At 37.0% G+C, this 19,989-nt stretch overlaps 1 protein-coding gene across 1 annotated transcript in view; it reads right to left on the bottom strand.

The window, feature by feature from the left end:
* Positions 1 to 19,989, bottom strand: part of LOC149299755 (cilia- and flagella-associated protein 54-like) — a 128,537-nt gene that overhangs the window by 40,673 nt on the left and 67,875 nt on the right. Inside the window, exons 33-42 of the mRNA XM_089486038.1 lie at positions 19,400 to 19,633; positions 13,285 to 13,439; positions 11,586 to 11,764; positions 10,797 to 11,024; positions 7,113 to 7,336; positions 6,724 to 6,838; positions 4,664 to 4,736; positions 4,048 to 4,200; positions 2,816 to 3,016; positions 1,811 to 1,898 (exon numbers count right to left, since the gene is read on the bottom strand). Coding sequence (XP_089342164.1) covers positions 1,811 to 1,898; positions 2,816 to 3,016; positions 4,048 to 4,200; positions 4,664 to 4,736; positions 6,724 to 6,838; positions 7,113 to 7,336; positions 10,797 to 11,024; positions 11,586 to 11,764; positions 13,285 to 13,439; positions 19,400 to 19,633 — 1,650 coding nt within the window. The remainder of the gene's footprint in view (positions 1 to 1,810; positions 1,899 to 2,815; positions 3,017 to 4,047; positions 4,201 to 4,663; positions 4,737 to 6,723; positions 6,839 to 7,112; positions 7,337 to 10,796; positions 11,025 to 11,585; positions 11,765 to 13,284; positions 13,440 to 19,399; positions 19,634 to 19,989) is intronic.

Below are 19,989 nucleotides of genomic sequence, written 5' to 3'. Positions count from 1 at the left end.
TAAACATTATTGGTAACACATGGTTATATCAATTAATTTTCTTATGTAGCGTAAGGTTTTAATGGATTATGCCTTTTATCTGTCAAAAATATAGTACACTCCATAAATATAGTAAACATAAATATAGTACACTCCAAGGAGTATAATTTTCACACATTTCCTAAGAATAAGTCTACTGTCCTGGGGGAGGTGGAGGGGGACGCCTCGTTAACACTTGCCGCAAGATTGTACTACAACAGGAAGAACAGAAATGCACTTTTATGGCTTCATTCCTTCTAGCACATTTGGGAGATTGCTGAGAGTTTTAATGGGAAATATATCTCTGCATTGCAGCTTCCAGAAATGTGAAATGATAAGACATTAATGATGTAGTCCTTAGGATGGGTGTAGGAATGAATATCACATAAGAGAATGAAAACATGTTCCTGGTACAGTCTTGGAACATCTAACGTTTAATCATGCTTTTTGGCAATTTCTCGATATGTATGGCTTACGGCGCTGAATGATGCAGCCCGGCATTGTAGAGAACCCAAATAATATTATACAGAGTTTGACTTAGTGATGTACCCAGTGGAATGATCCAACCCTGAAAACCTGTGGTAGACAGTAAAAGTCTCTTCAGGGGGGAAAAACAAGGTTTCTGCCACTTACAATGGGAAAAAATGGACATTTGTTTCTCAATATAGCATCTGTGATACGTTTAACTGGTAATAGAATGCCCAAGCTAACAATTCAGTCTGCCATACAAATCTATTATTTGATCACTTTTTCATTGTGGACAAGTAGACAGGCAGGCTGAAGTATCTGGATAATGATGATATATTGCTGAGATGTCATGAATATTAATATCTGGATAACGATGACATATTGCATAGAAGTCATGTTGATTAGTTATTTATGAAGCTAAATCATATCAGCACCTTAATGTGGGTTATTAAGTAATGCTAATGATAGTTACTAAATTGTAAGCTCACAAGATCAGTGCCTTCTTGTCCTTCTGTGCCAGCACACTAATATCCCACATTGGAGGCTGGAGACTTTAGACGAAGTTGGTATCTATTATTGTGTCAACACAGTAAAAGATGTTAAGTCATTTAAGCTTACAAGACTTCAGAGGTCTGAGATAAAATCCAATAAAGGCTTCCAATATCTCATAGGCTATTACGGCTACATACATTTTAGTTATATTAGGGGCTGGGTATAAACAGAAATGATTATGCAAAATGGTATGAGTGATGCAGTCACCATAGCAACAAATGGGACATTGATGCTATTATCTCCACTTTTACCATATTGCATCAGAATTGCGCTTTAAACATAACCCCTGTGTGTACACATTACAGTATTGGGGCAGTATACTGCATTTTGCATTGTCAAACTACATTTCTGCAAACATATACATGTCTGAAGTAAATGTGATTTAGACATATTTTACGAAGATGTGGGACAGCTTGTTTTTTTGTCATATAAATTTGCATTTATATTTTTTTTTGCTCAGAATCTGAATATTGTCTAGGGAACTCTTGCTGCAATAACCCCTGTCAATGAAAGAGTGGTTTGTTGAATACAAAACCTGAAATAAACAGAAACATCAGACAGTATTATTCAGGGACAGTTTACTGTGCTCATTTATAAGCCAAATACAGCCAAAAAAAATGAAAAAGTTGGAATAACACACAAATGGAGACTTTAAACTCACACCACCCGTTTAAAGCATTCTTATCACAGGAGCCGCATAAGCAATGCTACAGACATTACCTGCCAATTAAATACAATGAACAGAGCTCAGCCAATAATAATAATATATTACCTTTTATTTCCTGTGAATAGATGAAGGCTGCCAAGTTCGTGCAGGGCCTGAGCTTTAAGACCTTGTTGCTTGGCTGAGTGTAGTATTTCTGACATTAAAGCAAAAAGGAACACATTCAGTTAGAAATGTCAGCACTACAAAACGAATACATTGGCAGTGAACGGTATATGTAGGTTAGTGTGTTTGCTTATTTATTAGACTTTTAACATATAGTATATATTTAGAATACAAACAGAATAAGAATATATATATATATAAAAAAATGTGTCCCCCTTATTAATTGCAGTAAAAACATATTTCTACTTAAATGCCATATCAACTCACAGAATTTGCAGGCAGTACTGTTTTGCATGCCTCGGTTAATAAATAAAAAGGTTGAAAATGGCTCATCTAGTAGTTTTTGGAATTTAGAGATGGACTGATTCAGAAGAGAGAGTATAGGCTACATGGAGAGGAGGTAACTGAGACAGAAGTTTCATTTCCAGTTAATTGGATTGCTGCTGGTTATGATGATGCATTGAATATGCATTTCATACTTTGAACCAGTATCACATTTAATACATAACACTTTTTTTATTCAAATTGTGCTTTGCTTAATATCAATTGTCCACCTTAGCCCACCTTTTGAGTGGGTTCAAAATAATTTGCAAACAAATGAATATGACAAAAGAGGATTAATGGTCTAACCACAAACACGCACTAGAGACTGACAGCCGAGTCTGGATTAACAGGGTTGTTGCTCTAGTTGCGATGTCGATATGTTTAGCACACAGAAGATGATGGATTTCATGGAAATAACACTAAGGCTTCATGCACGACAATCTTCCCGTCAGTTCTCCAGACATGTTCGCCAAGACCTTATTTTAGCGCAAAGATTAAATTAACTTGATAAATTTGAGAATCGTTTACTTTTGCAATACTAATAGGGTCCTAAACACATTAATCTCTTAGCCTACAGTGTGATTGATCTACAGACACAGCTGCTTAAAGAATGAGAGGTTTTACCGATAGTTTTGTCATATGAAGAGATAACAGTTGAAAGGTGTGAAGGTGAGATTGCTTTGCTTTCAATTGAGTAAATGGAATGAAATTCTTCCTCTGACAGGTTGGGAGGAGCAGAACGATGGCGCTGGGCAACACCTCTAGAGAAGCCAACTCTTCCGTACTGTGAGTATCGATTCGTCAGTCCCTCTTGTGGATTTAATCCTGAATGAAACAAATTAGATATCCTGATGCGCCATACTTGCTCAGAATGAGCCATATTTTACAGTTAACAATAAACCTGCATTTTTCCTTATTGTGTGTTTTTCATCCCTATATCACACTCAATAAGCATTCATTTTTTTTTTTAATAGGGACACTCAGACGGCTCTAAAATACAAACTACAGCAGACACAATCAATATGAAGCACACTTTGTATAAATCTGGGAAAAAGGCAATTGCTGCCACAGAGTTTCGGTCTTAATTATATCATGTGGGACACATGGAAGCAGAATAAACATACAAAGCTCCCAGTGGATGGAAGCCATTTAGAACTGAGAATGTAGTAAAATAACACTCTGGAAAATATGATTTGATTACACCCCTCGGTGCAATTCTACACTTCCTTAAATGTCTGTGTGTTTATGTTAACTGTCAAATAACTATTATGGAGCTAACAGAAATCCTGCTACCAACAACTGCGTTTATTAGTGTAGTATTTAAATATATATATTCTATAGAAAATCAGAATAATATGAATACAAACTAAAATCACTGCAGCATTCCACTGATCTCTGTATTTGTAGAATCGGGCTATAAACCTTTGTTTAGTATTTTGTGACAAATCAGATGTTGCATTTGATTGTTAATTTGGCAGGAAAATCATTTCACCATTGGCTGGTTTTATACTATTTCAGTACTTTCTTTGTGTTTCCCTTGCTATAGTAACAAATGTAAATTGCATAATTACTGTTTTTGAATGTGGTATTACAGACCAAGCAATGACAATCGACAATTATACATCTATTGTATAGAATTTATAATAATGTTATAAAATATAAGTATATATAAAATAAATAAAAGGGGTTATTTGCTTGTTGCATACATAATAGACCTTGTGAGGTCAGTGGGTATTTCTGTAGGAGTATCTACTTTAGCAAAAGCATCTTATCTAAGTAAAAAAATGCTAACATAGATAAAGGTGCATTGGATGTTAAAATGTGTCGTATTTATCAAAACCTGTGACACATTGTACCTTGTCCATGAGCCAGGAATAGCGTGAGTAGTTTCCTGCTGTGCCTAAGTGCTCTGCTAGGGTATTTAGACTTCTGCAGGCTCTCCCGGAAACAAGCAAGTGTATCCATCACATCAATGGGCACACATACATGTGCTTTTAATTCTCTGCCACCTGAAATCACAAGAAATTGCTATGTTAGAATCCTCACCTGGAAAGTTTTGTCACTAAAGCCCATATGATGACATATATGATGTATCTCAACATGAATTTCAACATATTCAACAAACAATCCTAGGGCTGTAGCCAACTGAGACCCGAATGGGTTCAATGCAAAGCTAACTGAACTGCCAATCATAAAGCTAAGTACTCAATAACAGTTGCACTTGCTCGGGAACAAGCTGGTCTAGTAAATGAACAGATATACATAAATAACATACTGAATATATATATATATATATACTGCAAATTTTGGGGATGGCAAGCTCTGAATGATGTTATCATTCCTTCCTTTTAGCTTGAGATGTGACCCACTCAAGATGGGCGAGCTTCCCTTTTTGCCCACTAAAGAAACTATCCTGTGTGTATGTGTGGGCTAACATGTGCTGCAAGTAAATACTACAGACACATCACTGACCTGGATTACCCGTCTGTCCTTTTTTACCAACACTGGCTCCCGAATATTCTCCAGTGTAGTTCCTGCAACATATCTGCAGATAACAGTATACAAAATTAGCATGTCCGTATTATTAAAAACTCATTTTAGAAACTAATTCTTGTGCTGATCTGTCTGCAATACTGGTATAATAACATATGGATTTACCGATAATCTGCAGCAGGAGGAGACAGGGGTTGATATTTATCTTGTATTTTCCAACGCTGGCTGTAGCATAAGATTCAGCAAGCGCTGATCAGAAGCAATTATTGCATTGTGGGGGTTACGGAAACAAAATAATAATATTATCTTCATTTTTTATATATTTTTTTTGTTCTTTAAAAGGTTTTGTTCTGGTGCCTAGTGCTGTCTTTTAGTCACTTGAAATAAAGATGCTCACTGATTTGGATGTTATAGGAATTAACCGGCAAACTAATCCAGTCTATGAATAAGTAATTACATAAATCACTATCAAGGTAGTTACATACTGCACACTAATTTACAAAAGACTTGAAATTATTTTTTTTCATAAAATGAGCCAACGCCATACTCCTGCCTTCATTTATTTGAGTACTGAGCTCCCTTTGTAACTAGGAAAGACAATTATTAACCAGAATGGACGGCTTTTCAAGAAAAGTGAAATAATTACCCTGGCCACTGTACAGTTGTTAGATAATAAAATAAATAAATAATTGGATATAATAAAAACACCATTGGTTCATGTATAATAATGCTGTTATTAAAATCCTATACCTGCATGTAACTGCTACATTGTATAACACAAGCAGGAGCAGAAAGTCATTCTCTTTGTAGGCGTGATCCTGTTTTGTTACACAGCTCATCAGAAATTAAAGTGATTTGAGGTTATTTGGGTCTTATTAGTCATATCCAATGTAGTTGATACAATATCACACCACTTTATACTGATCATCACCTTTACAACATTTTTAGATGTTTTAGATATCAATTCCGAGTGCCAGAGGAGTGAGCAGCCATAGAGTTCAAACAGATCATGTGCAAACATAAGAGGTACATGCTTGAGCTTGCATTGCTAAATATTTAAACTGATACGATAACGTTAGCCCATTTGATTTACAGATGGCCCAACACCAGTTCCAATATGCATGTGTGTGGCACAGATGGTAAAATAAAGGTATGTAAAAAGGCCACAGGAGTTATAGTTTTCTGATTCTGGGTAAAGCATTGCTTTCCAACTCTTTTTTAAAGTTGATCTATGATGAGGGATTATGCAAGAAATATTAACAATGATTTCCCAACTGGAGTTTGCTGGTTTTATATGGGATATTTTTTGTCTTTCAAAATTCTGCCTCCATGCTCTTCTTCCAAAATGGTAAATGTTAAAGATCCTGACTGTTAGTAACTGGTTGTCTCTGTCTGAAAAGCCATTTTCACTCTGCTGACTTGCATGGCTTGCATGTACGACTCAAACTGGCATTAAGATTTAACAGCTAGACAATTACAGAGCTATAGCGTCATGCTACAAGGACCTAGACGGTCTTATGGCAAAATATCACATTTTTTTCTCTTGTTTTCTTGGTTTATTAGCTGGCTTTAGCCAACATCTACATTCAAACTGTCCTCTAGGTACCACAGCTATCCCTCATTTTGGGAGAATTAGGATTACAATCAGGAGCTTCAAACCAGGTGCACGCCACATATATTCATTTAACTACTATCTACATTTATTGTACTTACTTGACTCTTTTATCCTCTTCCTCTTTTGTGGCAAAATTTGCACAGCTTTTGAATATTGATCAAACCAGAAATATACATTATTTAATAAAAAAAATAATATTTTGGATATAAAATGTAGCAGTTTTTTTTTTTTGTTGCTCCGAAGATGATTAAAGTACACCACACGCGTATTATATATCCTTGTACAACCTGTACTTGTTTTCCAGCGTAGTTTATAATGATAGAGAAAAGGCTTATAATTTCTTTGACAAACAACCAGGAAGAGATGCAGTGTTCTTGAACATTATTAAATATAGAATTTGTATTATTGAAGCCAGAAGACTGACCTTTCCTTCATGGTCATCTGTGGCCTCAGTTGCTTCATTTGTGTCACATATCCTGGAAATTAAGATCCTCTGCGCATGAACCAGCAGTGGGGTTACTTGCTCTGTATATCGCTCACTAAAAAAGACATGTTATACAATATAGTAGCATCTATTGTGTATATCTGTGTTCCTGGGATGTTATTTTCAACAATATTTCCAACTGGGTAGCTCTAATGCCAATGTTTAAATACTGTACCATTAATAAGGGATATCAATGAGCATTAATTAGCCTCCTGCATTCCAAAATTCCACAGTGCAGTCATAGTTTGACACTCAGTTTTGGTGAGATGTGAAAATATACTCCCATTTACCTAAGAAACCTTCCATATCATTAATAAAAAATAACTTACTGAGTCAAAACATTGAACTGGATGGCAATATGGACCAAGGCTTCCCATCTTTCCATCTGATATAAGATTTCTATTGTTTTGAGGACCACTTGACATATCCATCTCAAATCTACTACATTGACATCATCAAAAGGGTACTCAAATGTCAGGTTTGATCCACCTTCCTCATCTGCAATTCCACCCATGCAGCCTGTGACACCGAACGATTCGTCATTATCAATGACCTGTGAATGTGAAACGCAAAGTGACTGGAAAACCACAACATTATTACAATACCATGCTACATTCATGAGATGGAATGTAGCAGTTACTTCTACTCTATTACTGGCCTAAACAAAACATTCAGATAGAGTCTCCTTCATATATAAAGCCTAGCAGAGCAGGCATACCTGGGAACTTCCCAGAAAGGGGTGGCTTTATTCAGGTGGTAGCATTAGCCCTAGTCAGGGCTGGACTAAGACCATCCAGGGTCCCAGGCAACAAAAAGTCATGGGCCCCCGGTGGCAATACCCCTCCTTTAGCCAAGCCTTATGATGGCTACAACTCTTCCTGATTAAGCCCCTCCCCAGTGGTTACACACCCACATATCTAATTTTTCGGTATTTGTAGTAATAAAAAAAAAAAAGATACATGTATGGTTTTCACACATCACATAATATTATGACAGCCAGTGAAAAATACAATATTGCACAAGTAATAATAAATATATAAATACAGAAACCCAATCTGAAAAATATATTAGTAACTATATTTACGATCACTGTAAACAAAAACTAGGAACTAAAACTAGGAAGTACAAAGGCTCGCTGAAAGCATTTTAATTTTTTTGACGTTTTTCAAATAAAAATGTCTTATATGGACTCACCAACTATTATAAACGTGACTGTTTACCCTAAAACTTACAGTAGAACAGTACATTGGTTTGGCTAAAGTTTTTGGTCTACAATTTACAGAAGGAGCAAATATCCGAGTTTATAGGGTAAATGAGCTAAATTGTCCTCAACAGGGGAATGTCTCTGGGTTCATGGGTGGTCCTCAAAGGGTGACTGGTCTTAGGGTGCTGATGTTGACACCAGTAAGGCCCATACGCATCTCTTCACCCTTTGAGGGCCGTCCAGGCACCTTAAAATACCACCCCCTATCCCTTCCCTTCACCCCAGACGATCCGCAAGGGGTGGTGGTATTTCAGTGGGATTATAACTTCATCCCACACACCTCCAGGAGAGCCTCAGGGGGTGAAAGGCACTCAATGGATTTTCTGGGATTACAGCCTTTTGAGGGCACATCACTCCCCTGAGTTGCCATCACACCCTTGTGTATCCATTTCTTCACCCCAGAGTGTCTGGTGTGAAGTCATGGGGCTGTAGGGGGTTGATGACCCATCTCAGGGGTGGGATATGCCCTCAATAGGATGTAATTCTAGACATAATCAAAGGACTCTCAAACCAGAAGGCAGGTTAGGAGAGTGATGGGCCCTCAAGGGGGTTTCTGGGTTGACAGCGATTTGAGGGCCCATCACACCCCCTGAGCTACCATCAACCCCCCTGCAGACTCACTCCTTGATTTTAGGCAGTCTGGGGTGAAGGGATGGGTCCTCAAGAGGGTGATGGCCGCTAAGGGTAGTGATGGGCCCTCAAGTGGTTGTCTGGATTGAAGAACTAGCAATATTTTATGTAACTACCTTGAAGAAAAGTGAAGTTTCCTTCACCCAGATGAGACAATCCTAGCAGTGCTATAGTGCGTCATCACAAGCAGGAGGAAACTGTAGGAGGAAACTCATGTGACCGCTGCCCACCTTTGCAGTGCACACTTGTTATGTTCAGTCGGTAGTATTACTACACTGCTCAGCCTGTGTTGCTTGCGCACAGATGCTCAAATTACAGCCACTCCACTTATACTGGGCTAAATTGTGCAACTTGCTCATTGGAGCTTCAGCAATAATTGGCTGTAGTGGGACCATTCAATGAAAGTCAGCATCGGGAGCAGTATAATAATGTTCAATGGCTCCCAGGCCTGGGGGGAACTGCATTTAAAGGAAAAAAAAACTGTTTTGCACAGGGGGAAAAAGCACAGGGGCGTACCTGAAGATCCAAGGGCTGATTTTATATGTGGCACCTCTCTTCCATTTTCAAATTAAAAATGTATTTAATAAATACCAGATAATACTGTTTTCTATAATAACAAACCACCCAAAAGTTCAATGTGACCACTCTGAGCCAGGCACTGATGGTTGTACACCATAACTCCAATCACTATATACTAACTAACTGTAACTCTCATTACACTGTAACTCATACTCTCTTCCCACTCCCTTGATTTTGGGCCAGTAAGAGGGTAGTTTCTTTATATTTATTCAGTTTTGACGGTCTGCCTTGAAATTTCTGCCTGGGAGAGACATCTGATGCTGTACTTTGTGTCTTGTTACTGTTCACTCACTTTGCATTTTGTTGAATGATAAAAATAAACTTAACATATCTATTTTTAAAAGCATTTTTCCATACCTGCCTAAAACATTTGCACAGTACTATATATATCTATATATACTGTATTTCAGTTCCACATGGAGAGCTTTACCTTGACAAAAGTCCCCAATGTGGGACTGAAATGTTAAGGTTTCCTGTATCACGGATGTGTTGATTTAAATATATACGGTACATTCGTTTAAGTTGGATAGTGTGCCTTCCTTCTTGGTTTTATGTTGGCTGGATGATACACCCTGTTGAAGCCTTTGTGGAAGTTATGTGTAGGGTTACCTAATTGATATACTGTATATCTTTTGTGTGTGATATAATGGCATTGTATGGGTTAAAGTCATATAATTAAGATAAAATAAGCAGGTCATAAACAGGTGGAAAAATAAAGCAACATTTACTAAAGGTTACTTGAAAGGAAAGCGTTAAACAAAAGCAAAAAAGGAGTGCTTGCAAATAAATATAGCAAGGAATGTAAAAAGCATAAAATGTACTTGAGCTTTTCAGGCTATTGATGGCTCATTTGCAGCATGAATCAGCTGCTAAAACACGCCACTGCTTCTTTGCGATGTTCTCAATAACACACAGATGTATGAAAGCCTGGTTAAAAGCTTTGTAACTAGTTGCTGTAGTGTGTACACTCGTGGGATGCCTCACACATCTCACGTATCCCATTCATTTTTCCATTACTTTATTAACTACGAATATATTCTGAAATAAAGTAAAGGATTTTTTATGTATAGCAAACATGAGGCAACACCATGTTAGATTACATACACTATATGGACAAAAGTGTTGTCACAGCTGACCATTACACCAACAGGGACTAATATGTTTGGAACTCTTCAGCTATGGAATCCGCAGAGCTTTGGCAACGTTTACACACCATGCCCCTCAGGACTTGATGACCCAGTTCTGTGACTTTACGTGGTCTTCAGCTGTGTGGTTGCTGGTGTTCCTATATGCTTCCAGTTGCCCGTGGAATATCTAGCAGGGATGAAATTTCATGTACCAACTTATTGCAAAGGTGGCATCCTATCACAGAACAACGCTTGAATTCACTGAGCTCATCAAAGCGATCCATTTATTCACAAATGTTTGTAAATACTGCGTGATCTAATTGAGACACCTGAATTCAAAAATTCTGTCTCAATAAAGTGCTCGTGGTCAGAGTAACAAGCTGACTAATACATTTATACAATAAGACCCATACCTTTATTGAACCACTCTTTTGCAGTGCCACCAGCATGCTTAGAAGCATATCTGATGCCAAGTAGAAGGGCTCCCAAGCTTCTGAATTGAGAAGGTCCTTAGTGATTGGAAACGATTTCTTAGAGACTTCAGCTTGCTTTATCATCAGCTGTAATTCAAGGGTGAGATTCCAAAGACTGCGGCAGGTATTCTGAAGTAATGTCCAGTGACCACCTCGATGCGCAAGAACCTGGGCATTTCAATAACAAAGTTTAACATCCAAAATAAATCCACTATTTAAGGGTATATGGGAATATCACCAATAAATGCATGTAAATATTCAATTATAAAAGACTAGAAGTTACTAAAACTAAAGTTTTGCAGCCTAAAGGAAGTCATATTTAGCCTTTACTAGAGCTAGTTAAAGATTTATATTCATATGAGCTGTGATGTCAATTAAAATGACATGCAGCCTGTATTGAATGCTTGTGGAACACCTTTGGTATTTAACTCTCTCAAGCGCCCAATGTGCAGGGCTTCACATCTGCATCAATGGCATTATGGTAAACACATACTATATTTTATTGCCAGATATGGAGTGAACATTGTTTTATGTTTCTTAAGTAATATTTAAACACGTTTTAAAAAATGTATTTTCCACACCAGCTTACATAAAGGAATCATACATCTTGATCTTTTCTACCACTATTCTGGAGCCATGCAAGTACAGTATGTTATGTGGGTACCAACCACAAGCTTCCAGGCTACAATGATCAGAATAAGGTATCATTGAAATGGATGTATATCTTACCACTGCTCTTTTTAGGTGAAGGAATGTCTTTCCTAGGTGGTCCAAGAGGATAAAAAAGGACATATTGTGCTTTCCTTGCTCTTTTGTAGATCGTGAAGTCTCGGTTTCATTCGTCATCTGGGTTCGAGGTGTATCCACTTCACTTCCTTTTGTACTCGGCTCGGAAACGTTGTTTGATTCTAGATGAAGAAAACCATTGACTGATTGTAACTAGATACCAGTACATAATAAAACTGAAAATGGAATCCAAGAATATAAAATGCTGCTCTGGTTATTATATATTGTGAACAAGTAGACATTGCTATCAGCAACAGAAACAAGTTCGATGGTAACATTATCTTCTGATGTAATAAGTAGCAGATATCTAGTATCTATAGTGCAGATGCCAGCATCAATGTTTTCCTCAACCACTGAAAATATGAATCAGAGGCTTAGATATTATGTAAGGAAGTTTTACTTTATTTAGAGGGTGGCACATAAGAAGAACAGCCTGCGATAGAGAAGTGATGGAGAATCACACTAAGGCTAGGTTTCCACTTGGGTTTTTGTCCTGCGTTTTTTTTCTTGATGAAAAACGCCAAGAAAACTGCCACTGCATTTTTCTGCGTTTTGGCGTTTTTTTCTGGCGTTTTAGCCTTTCTGTGGAAATTGCTTTTTTTGACCTTAGGCAGTTTTTCCAGCCTTTACAAGTTAGCAGTTTCACCCAGCTAAAAGGGATTAGGATAAATGGCAAGTATCTGCCCTCTCCTGATGTCATTTACTTGGTAGACCCTTTTGTCACTTTTCTGTGGTTTGTAAGGCATGCTTTATTCCGAATGTCTGCTCCTCTGGGAAGATTGGCCCCAAATGATGGAGCAAATTGTTTGCTGTTGCTTTTGGCACGCAGAATCCAGTTGATGCGTCGGGTATGTTTGTTTGTAATGGCATGTTTGTTCCAAATGGTGTGAAATTCAATATGAACCAGTCCAGGACTTTGTTTTGTGTGAAACTGTTTGTTTTCAGCCTATTTCTCGTAGGACACACAGATACTGGGTCCATCCTCTGCATTGTAACTGTGGAAAAAACGCCATAAACGCCAAGGCAATAAACCCACATGGCTTTTTCATGGCGTTTTTTCTCTCCCATAGACTTCTATTGGAGAAAAACGCCAAGATTTCCTTGAAAAAACGCCAGAGTGTCAACATGCTGCGATTTTGAAAAACTGCCACAGAGCCCAAAAAAGCAGAAAAACGCCAAAGAGGACTGAAAAAACGCCAAACAGAAAAACGCCAAGTGGATATGGCATTCTGCGATTTCCTATTGAAGAATATCTAACATCTGGCTGCTGCGTTTTTCCACTAAAAAAACGCCAGGTGGCGCTATTGGCGTTTTTATGGGCGTTTTTAGCATAAAAAAAACCAAGTGGAAACCTAGCCTAATGGAATTTAATCATGCAAAAACCTATCCCGAATCTAAGACAAGACCAAGGACAGAGGTTTTAGTAACATATAGCAATGTAGTAATGCAATGTAATAATGCTTTCAACTCCAATACATGGCGTGATATGTTACAACTGTGTAGAAGTATCCCTGAAATGATTATACAAGCAGTCTACAATTATATAGAAGTTTTTTTGTGTGATTGCAACTACAATTGTAATTAAAGCCAAAAAACACAGCAAAATATTGAATATTATGTTTTTCATTTTTAAAATGTTTACCTGTTACTTTGTCTCCTGATGGAAGATCTAGTTTAAGCGAGGGATGAAGGTGACCTGGACTCAACATCTGTTCATCCCCTGCATTTGTTTCTGTTGCCATGACGACAGTGCCAGCATGATGCAGGGAGAATATTTCAGGATCCAAAATGTTGTAGCTATACAAGAACAGAAGACAAGGAACATGTATGGAAAATCAAGCAGAGAAAGGTATATCCCAAGCAATGCACAACTAGCTGTCAATCATATAGTTTTTTTAAGTAGCAACATGTCAATATTCTAACCACCAGGTGGATGAATAAGAAGGTACCGTAAAAAATATATATAAATGCATATTTAATGAAAAAAAAATATGGTATATGAGATTGTCTAAAATAATCGATTTGCTTTTTCTCTCCACATTTCTTCTTCATATTCAGATGTTGTTAAGGATACCACATTTGCTTATTCTCTTTAATTTGCATCAAAGGATGATAAATACCAGTTGTTTCATTACCAGCCCACACAACAGAAACAAATATCACTTTAGTAATGGGATCTGCCAATACAGTTCTGTTCGGAAATATTTAATGCATAACAATTGTGTTTAGCAATGTACTTTACTCCAAAATATCAGCTCTCTCATGGCTCTGCTATAAACCAATGCGTGTGTCTCCGAACAAGCAATTTGCAAGTAAGCACCATCTGTGTAACCTTTTTCTAACCAAGGAATGGCACATCTCAAAACCTTTACACCGGTCAAATCATTTATCTTGATGATATCATCATCATCATCATCAAGAAGGTGAAACGACACGTTAAACTCAAATAGCTTGTAAACCAACAGAAACCATCGTTCAACTACACTGCTTGCAAATCGCTGTAATGTGTTGAATCACTGGTGTTTTACACACACAAAGGCAACAATGACCTCAAAAGTACCAGCTCTGCTCAAAAGGGAATAGTAATATATATATATATATATATATATATATATATATATATATATATACACAAATATATACATGTTTACAAGTTTGGGAATATAATATATAGATAATAAAAGCTTTAACTGAGAAAAAAAGGTACTGTTAAAAGTGGGGAAGTCGGTGAGGATGTGTATAGAGTAGGGCTGCAACTAACGATTATTTTCATAATCGATTAGTTGGCCGATTATTTTTTCAATTAATCGATTAATCGGATTAAAAAAATGAATGTAAATTTTTCATTTATTTAAAATAATGTAATAAACAAATGATGTTAAATACAAACAGCAGAAAAAAAAAAACTTTGATAAAATGCATTTCTTGTCATTATTTCCCAACCAGCCCCCCCCATTTATGCACATTTGAGCTTGCCACGCTGCCTCCCAGACATGCCACTCCACGCTGCCTCCCAGACATGCCACTCCACTCTACCCCCAGATATGCCACCGTGGCCCCTGATATACCACTCCATCCTCCCCAGACATGCCACGCTGCCCTCCCCACATATGCCACTCCATTCTACCCCCAGATATGCGTTATACACCCTGATACACCACTCCGTCCTCCCCAGACATGCCACACTGCCCTTCCCACATATGCCTTATATAACCTATATGCCTTATACCCCCAGATATGTCACTCCGTCCTCCCCAGATATGCCTTATACCCCCTGATATCCTATAGTCCCCTCATAGAGTCACAGACCCGTTCACAGCACACTGACACCATACTTTTATAAATAAGTACTGGGTTAATCTTCACTGCCCCCAGGATTTAGATTCCCCTTAGTTTGCCCCCCCTTTACCTCTAACTGCACCTTAAGTAACTTTATTAAATTAATTAAATTAACCCTAAACACCCCATTAACCATAACTACCCCTAAATTAACCCTAAACACCCCATTAACCACAGCATCCCCTAAATTAACCCTAAAGACCCCATCAACCACAACTGCCCCTAAATTAACCCTAAACACACCATTAACCACAAATGCCCCAAATTAACCCTAAACATCCCATTAACCACTGCTGCCCCTAAATTAACCCTAAACACTCCATTAACCACAGCTGCCCCTAAATTAACCTAAAGACCCCATTAACCATAGCTGCCCCTATATTAACCCCCACCTCCCCTAACTTTCAGCAGCCCAAATATTAATTTTATACTTACAGTTAGATGAGTGTCACAGCCATGTGGTTCTGGAGAAGGAAGGGGCGGGGCCAGTTGCCACAGTGATTACAGGGCGGGACTGGTAAGTAGGAGCTGCTGCTGTGAGTCACTAAAACGGATTATATAATGAGGGGTATTTTTAAGAGCGTTTGCTCTGAAAAAAACCCCTCATTTTATAATCGATAAAAATCGATTCAACTAATCGATAATGAAATTAGTTGGCAAAGATTTTCATTATCGATTTTATCGATTAGTTGTTGCAGCCCTAGTATAGAGTACTCCTAGTTTCAGACAGCCCACCTATGTTTCAGAAGGTTAGAGACATATCCAAAGGGTAGAGTTTTACATATACTTTGTGGGTGACTCTTATAGATATATTTTATTCCTCAACATATTTACAGAATAAGGGAGTTATGTCTGAAAAGCTAATTTTTTCACCATAGGACCCAGAGGAATCCTCCAAACACTCTTCACGCCGTCCATCAGAATCACTCTAATAAATAACTTTTAAAATGTATTTTCCGTATGGGACATGGCATGCAAGGAACCAGGGTCTTATTGTTGGCTCTAACAGTAGTTTTGGCCGCTACTGTCTGTCATACACATTTCTAATCATAGCACTTTTTCAAAAGCTCACATCAGTTCCATCCTTATCCATATCATGCAAACAAAACAGACGACGACGGCAGGCCTGGATCCTGACGCATTCTGTGTACACCCTAAAAGAGCAAAGTCCTTTACTTCTAAATGCAAGTGGAAACACAAAATGAGCCCATGCTTTTAAAAGCCTCAACACCATGCACATCAAACATTAGGTTTCTAATAACGCTATTAACACTTTTAAAGAATTCCGGCAGCACAAACAACACAGTATGTATCCTTTTCATAATTGCAATAACTAAACTGGTAATATTTTGTGAAACAAAAATATAGAAAAATCAATATGAGTTCTAAAGTTACATGATGTTCTTAGGGACAACTACGCAATTAACAGTCATTTTTTTCCCCAGGTCTGGCTTTCTGACTTACATTACTAATTCCTAATGGCTTGGGGAGAAAGTTTTGTCAGGTGAAACTTTCACAGGCTTTTTTGATTTCTCATAAAAAGTGGATCAATACCTTGAGCTTGTAACTCCCAGCCTTGTATCAAATGAAATAGCAGCTAGAAAAAGTGTGCTGAAAATTTCAATCCCACCAAAGTAATTGGTTTAAAAGAGGGTTGTGAAGATTCATACAGAGGTCCCCGGGAGAGATGATAAAAACAAGAAACGCACAATTTTCCAATAAATGTCCTGATAGTTGTTAGGCTTGTGTGCAAATCAACCTTCTTGGGGCTCGGCTTAAGGCTTCTTGACAGATTGACCCTTTCAGTCCCAGAAGGGGTTGATACATACCAAACGGTACACCGTGTTTTATGGTGGTCATAGCATTAAAACAACAATGCCTACTTTTTGTTGTCGAAATTTTGTAGTTAACATTACTTAAAAATTTGTTATTCAAAGATCTTGGTAAAAAATATTTACACTGATTATGAGTTCAGTAGTTGCCTAGCTCATACAAGAAAGACGTCTGAAATAGAGCAAAGCTTAAAGAAGCTCGACATGTATTACAATGGCTTACGGTCTTTATATTTTTAAGGCGCTGCTCTACTTTTAGCACATTCGTAGCTAAATGGAACATTAGAGACCTCATTCCTAGTATTGCTGAATGCACATAGATTTCCCAGAAATATCGTACAAAACGTTGTTTCATTCATAGACATCTGCGTTGTTTTTATGTGAGTAAACATTCAGATAACAGAATACAATTACAGAAAAAAATGTTCTGTCCAAGTGGAACAACAGCTTTATTTCTGCATATCACCCCAGCGTAGGTATACTATGGGTCAGCCTTTCCTCTGTTGTTAGGCTCTTATACAGCTATATTTTACCATCAAGACATTTAAAGTAGCATATTAATGACAAAAAACTATAATGCAGGCTAGTTCCACATATAGTAAAATTTTTAAAGTCAGATAAATTTAAAATATACCACAATATTAAGTTAAGAAACGACTTGATATTTTGAATCATTTTTCAACTATAATTGATAATTTAAGGAACACAACAAAGTACTCTGTGTGTCGCTGAGCCACGGACTTCTTAATTACAATAGCTATGATTAAAAGATTTACATAGAAATGAAAATTAAAAGAATTTGATCTCTACCCCAGAGCATAAATTAAAGTGAAAGCTTATTAAGTGGAAAGTTATTAGACTTAAGTTTGTAGGTTTATCTTGTTTGGTAAACATTATTAAAGATACAAACAATTAGTGATGTGGATTTTATATCATTAATGGGTATTATATAACAAATGTCATAAAAGTAGCTAGGTAAAAAGAAGCTAGTCATATATGTTATTAAACGTTATTATATGATAAATTCAATGTACTTAATTGCAAGGTTAGCAAACAAGTATTCAGAAAAATAGGTTTGTTTCCAATTAATATAATAATCCTTTTGCCATCTTTTCCCATGTATATGTCATCAATATGCAATATTTCATTTTGTTTGTTTAGGAAAACAATGTTTCCATGCAATCCATTTCTAAAAAATATGTAGTGTACGTGGATAAGTTATATGTTGGTCCCCATTGTGATAATATTGTTTGTCCGGTATCGATAGCCAATGTTACCAATAGTTTATTTTCTAAAGATTTAACACATTTTGTTCTTGTGAGTTAAATATGAAATAGAGCCTAAGGGGTACAGTCTAGTCCTCATAATTATAATACATTTTTAATGTTTAATGCAAATTACTGACTGTAAATGTATCCCTGGAGTTTGTATTCTAACCATGTACGCTAATATGTAAATGGTCAGATGATAGAAACTGGTTAAGCCAGGACGTTCAATCAATGGCATTTTATGTAACGGTCTAACATTACACATTCTATATATCTATTCTGAATCGCTAGATATACCTCTTTATCAGAGAGGTCATATGAGGCAGACAATCTGCGAAGGGTTGAAGTAGACAACACTTGTTCTTCCAACAACCCAGCTAGAGATTCATTGGTGCGCATCAACATGCATTACATGGAGGGGATCTAAGACTAGGCAACTCAGAGCCCAAAGCAGGCTTACTTGTGTCTACTTTCCTGTAAAGAACAATATAGCAAACATGGACCTGTTCATGAGAATGTTACATTGTTTGCCATGATGATACCGCTTGCATTGTTTTACTTAGGGAATTATACATACTTCTTAATATCTCATTGCAATGTGTCTACATGGGCAAAGTCAAACTGAGCAAGCAATTAATTAATTAAGTGGAATGGAGCTAACATGAGGTAAATTATCTGGTATCAAAACCAACAAAGTGTGTTTTTCAAATCTCCACTAAAAGCACAACAGATAAAAACAATCCTCTGGTTTTGCTTCCACACAAGTGTCTTACATTAAATGTACTTCTTTGCCATCAAACATGTAAATCTCCTTATGTTTTAAGTATATATCACAACTATTTTCATTTATGAAAATAAAAGAAAAGAAGGAGAAAATGAAAAAACAGAGGGGGGAAAAATTAGAATGAATGTGAGACCATGGGGGAAATGTTTAATTAGTAGAAGTAAACAACAAGGTGACATATAGCAAACACATGAGTGAAAAAGGGAACGGCTAAATTGACCGGAGATTTTATAAAGAACAAGTTTTGTTAGAAAGTAGCAGAACTATGCTATTCTCAAATTAAAGAGAGGCTGCAAATCATTCACATTAGCTCTCAGAAGCCAATAGATGTAGGAAAGGTCACACCACCTCCAGTTTGTTCTTGGAGCATTAGAGGGACTAACAAGGCAATATGATATTAAAGTTTGCAAACCTCAAAGTAAGATTGAACATGTTTCCTCATTAAGAAAGAACGACACAGTAAGAGCACTTTTGTAGTGTATAAAGTAGACGACTCCTAGATGAACATATCATTTTTCTGTTGCTGGTCTCTACCTGTTTATGCTTTGGGTCTGTGGGAGCTTTTCATGGAAAAGTTGACTGAGTATTTTTTGAAACAGGCTGAAATGGGTAAAGGCCAGAAGAAGGTTCATCTGAGATCTCCATGGCATTTCTTCCATGCTGGTCTTCATAAGCCTCTTGCGTTTTATGTATCTACCAACAACCGGAGTAAGCAGCATAGTCAAGGCTGCAAAGGCTCTTTTCTTAAGGTCTTCTTCTACTAGGCTTCTAAATAAGGAAAATAAATGAATAGAACATATGTCCATTAATGTTCATAAACAGAGATATTTAGATGGCATAAACTAAAGGTGTCCTTTTTAGTTATAGCCCCACCATGAAATTAAAACCCAAATTATAAAACACTTCATTGGAAACCGTTATTAGCTAATTAAGCTGAGCTATTGCCTGAAGCTGATTTAGCTGTTTTTGTTAGAACAGGAACACCTGTGTCTGACAGATTTTAAGGAGTAATAGTTACATACAGTATATTAAAAATACATTTCAGCTATATATTTCCGATTGAACTTTAAGCTGGCCATGCATATCCTTACTATATTACACATTAAACAGAAGATTTTGAAGAT

The sequence above is a fragment of the Sceloporus occidentalis genome, unplaced genomic scaffold (genome assembly GCF_023333645.1).
Source record: "Sceloporus occidentalis isolate IW3139 unplaced genomic scaffold, rSceOcc1.0.p SCAF_28, whole genome shotgun sequence".
Taxonomy (NCBI): domain Eukaryota; kingdom Metazoa; phylum Chordata; class Lepidosauria; order Squamata; family Phrynosomatidae; genus Sceloporus; species Sceloporus occidentalis.
This window is presented reverse-complemented; position numbering and strand designations above follow the sequence as displayed.